We start from the raw sequence: 3,374 nt of genomic DNA on the forward strand, positions 1-3,374 counted from the left end.
CAATAGAAACATGTGGAGCTGGATTTTAATTTGTGTAATAAGACAAAACAGTCTGATTGTTTTCAACAGTTTTCACCTTAAAGAAACAAAGAAATAAGTTACACAACTGATGTTACAATACAAAGAGTTGGATGTTGTCTTGATATTTGTTACATTTTATATATTGAGAAATATGTAAAGTTTATTATTTAAAAAAAAAAACCACACAAAGTATCGAAAATTGGTGCCGTTAAGTACCGGTACTGATTCCCAGGTACCTGATATTGGTACCGAATCGATTCAAATGTTAAAGGTACCCATCCCTGTCCTTAAGAGTTCAAAACATCAAATATTTCACTTAAACTTTTATGCATCTCGGTTATTGTGTTACCTATAATTTACTGATGCAGAGATTTAATTAAAGTCTTATCTTTTCTTGAAAACATGGCTTACTCTTTTCCTTCATTTACCAGCAAGTTTTTAAAAAGCAGGTGTGACTTAAATGCTTTTAATGATCAATTTTTTTCAACTTAATACAAACAGAAAGGAAATTGTCAACAGTAGAAATGTTAAAAGGAAAAAATTTCAAATGTGCTTCAAAATTCAGGGTGTGAATAATTGCCAGCATGAAAATGTTAAAGGTACATTTCACACAGTAAGAAGAGAGCATGTGTGTGTGTAATATGTGCCCTAAAGATTTTACTGTATATTCAGTAGACTTAAATAGCATTCTTTTAAATAAATGATTAACCAAGCGTTCACTTCTGCTACATAATATCTTCATAAATAGATTTGTTTTTGCTCTACAGGTTCATCTCGTGCCACGCAGCACGTCGTCCGACTCCGCAGCGCTCCGTCCGTCACGCTGGCGCTCGCCATCAATCGATGTTTCCTCGACAGAAACCCTGTCCGCTTGCTGCGATTGGCCCGGAGGCTGAACTTCCTGCAGGCCTGCGCGCTGCACCGGCACCTAGCGGCGTGCCGTCGAGACCTGCTGCTGATCTACAGCCACGGGTTCAGCAGCCGCAACTGCCGCTTCCCTCTGGAGCGACTGGCTCAGGTCCTGGCCTTAGACCCGCCRCTGACAGCGCAGCTTTGTCGGACGTACGGCGTGGAGGTCAATCAGCACGACCAAGTGGTTTTCACAAAAGCTGCTTTCACTGAAGCTGAAGGGAGGTTTCAGTGCAAAGCGTATCACAGCATCGTGTCTGAGAAACAGAAAGACCTCACAATTCAGAGCATTATTCATGACTGCATTTAAGAGACGCGTGAATCCTGCTTCTTTACCAGCAGCCTGTTTAAACTACAGGATAATTATGAGTCTGAGATTTTGCAGCGTTCTACATGTTTTACATTTAAAACAGATGATCTTACATTTAGGTTATAAATAAACCCTTCAAGCTGTGAACTGGTTTTATATTCATTGTGTTCATTGGTTATATTGTTATGAATGATTTCACTGTTAATCAATAAAGGTTTTGGCATGTTTTACTGTAAAGTCAAGTATAAACTTATGACAAACTTCAGGGTGAATAAGACTTGCTGATGAAAGCAAAGAACTGAAACATGTCGACTTTGTTGCCTTTCAAAATAAGGGAAAAAAAACAATCATTTCACTTTTTTCAGCACAGTTTAAAGTTTTGTTACTGCCATGTTTCTGTGAAGTATTTAAAAATGTAGATTTTACTGCTCAGCGGTTTTCCTCTACAAGTCAGGATGACGAGCTCTGTTTTTTTTTTTCAGGATGTTTTTGTGTTTAACCCTTCTGCTTTGGCGTCTAATAGAGCTGTATCTTTATGAAAAATTTTTCTATGTAAATTGTTGCTTATTTTCTACTTTATAATTTCATGTTTCTTTCCTTTTATTGTATTGTAGTTGATGTAAAGCAGTAACTTTGGTTTCAAAAGGTGCAAAATAAACAGCATTTTCTGCAAAAATACAGCGGAGGTCGAGAGCTGTGACCGCTGAAAGTTACTGAAGAAGCTGAACTTTAGATAAAGCTAAAAGAAGCAGAACGCTAGCTAAAAGTACCAAAACACGCTAAAATGTTATCTAAAAGCCAAAAGTAATAAAAAGCCAGGAAGAAATAGCTAAAAGGGGTGTCTAATGTTGGTCCTGCATGCTTTACYCATTTCTGTGYTCTAACACACCTAATTCAGTGAATGAATGACCTCTTCAGGTTCTGCAGAGGCCTGTTAATCACCCATTTATTCAAATCAGGTGTGTTGGAGCAGAGAAACCTCTCAGTAGTGGCCGAGGAAAGCTGTGAATTATCAGAATAGCAAAAGGATGGAATAAGTATAAAGCAGATTTCTAACAGAACAGTTTTTTGAAGGAACTGATAAGCTTTATAGGGGGAAATAATTGTAAACAAAATGTCTTAAAAGTTTAAAAGTTACAAGTCATTGCACACAGCTCCTTTTCTTCACTAAATATAAAAATCTATTTTAAAAGGAATTTTAACAAATGAAAGATCCAATGCAGCCAAAATAAACCAATTTAAAAGGTAAAAGATAATAGCATTTGTTCTTTTACATATTGTACTGTTTCACTTATATGCAATGCAGAATGCTGGTCCCAGAAAATGATAATTTCTACAGATAAATAATCCTATATTGTTATTGTCTCAATATTATATTATATTAATATATCTCATTAACTTCATTTCAGATGGGGCATAAAAAAATAAAGTTACCTATAGGAGGCCAGGGGTTCACAAGCCATTTTTGTCTGGGGACCCCCTACAAGGGTGAAAAAATTCCAGGGACCCCCTCATAAACCCCAGGCTGTTTTAAAAGATAATTTATTGTCATTTCAACCCCTAAATGCCATGGGAATACATGTATATACTTTTATTAAGTTTATCATGTTTGTTTTATTAGTTCAATGTTCTCCGTGCTTTAAAAAAAAACAAATTAACAATTTAGTGAAATTTTTTCAGGACCCCCAAGATGGTACCTCTCGCGGACCCCTGGGGGTTCCTGGAACCCTTATTCGAGAACCTCTGGGGGAACCACTGGCCTATGCATTCTTTACTGACTTGTAATTGCGCCTATTGACCACTAGGTGTCAGCCTAAAGCAATCGTGACGCCCCGAAAGTCACCTGAGCGAAGGTAACTTTATCAACTGTTTGTTTGCTCTTTTCACATTGACTATCCTTTCATTTTTAACGTAATGTTTCACAGCGGTTAAACTTTAGCCGAAAAAAGTATCTTATCGTTACAGAAGGACTTCTTAAAATGACTTTTACTTTTGACTCTCTGGTTTTAGGAGCGGAAAAAACCAGCAGAGAAGAGAAGCAGCCAGAGGTGCGCGGGTTTCTAAAAGGTCAAACAAACAAAATGAAGTGGGAATCAACACACACACACACACACACACACACACACACACACAC

The 3,374-nt window shown here is 37.3% G+C and overlaps 1 protein-coding gene across 2 annotated transcripts in view; it reads left to right on the forward strand.

The window, feature by feature from the left end:
* The window catches only part of sac3d1 (SAC3 domain containing 1), a 6,437-nt gene extending 4,517 nt beyond the window's left edge, over positions 1-1,920 (forward strand). For both annotated transcript variants that reach the window (XM_014025776.1, XM_014025777.1), the window contains one exon: positions 789-1,920. In XM_014025776.1, the coding sequence (XP_013881230.1) occupies positions 789-1,240 (452 nt within the window). In that variant the 3' untranslated portion in view covers positions 1,241-1,920. The remainder of the gene's footprint in view (positions 1-788) is intronic.
* The last annotated feature ends 1,454 nt before the right edge of the window (positions 1,921-3,374 follow it).

This window comes from Austrofundulus limnaeus, unplaced genomic scaffold (assembly GCF_001266775.1).
Source record: "Austrofundulus limnaeus strain Quisiro unplaced genomic scaffold, Austrofundulus_limnaeus-1.0 Scaffold498, whole genome shotgun sequence".
Lineage (NCBI taxonomy): Eukaryota > Metazoa > Chordata > Actinopteri > Cyprinodontiformes > Rivulidae > Austrofundulus > Austrofundulus limnaeus.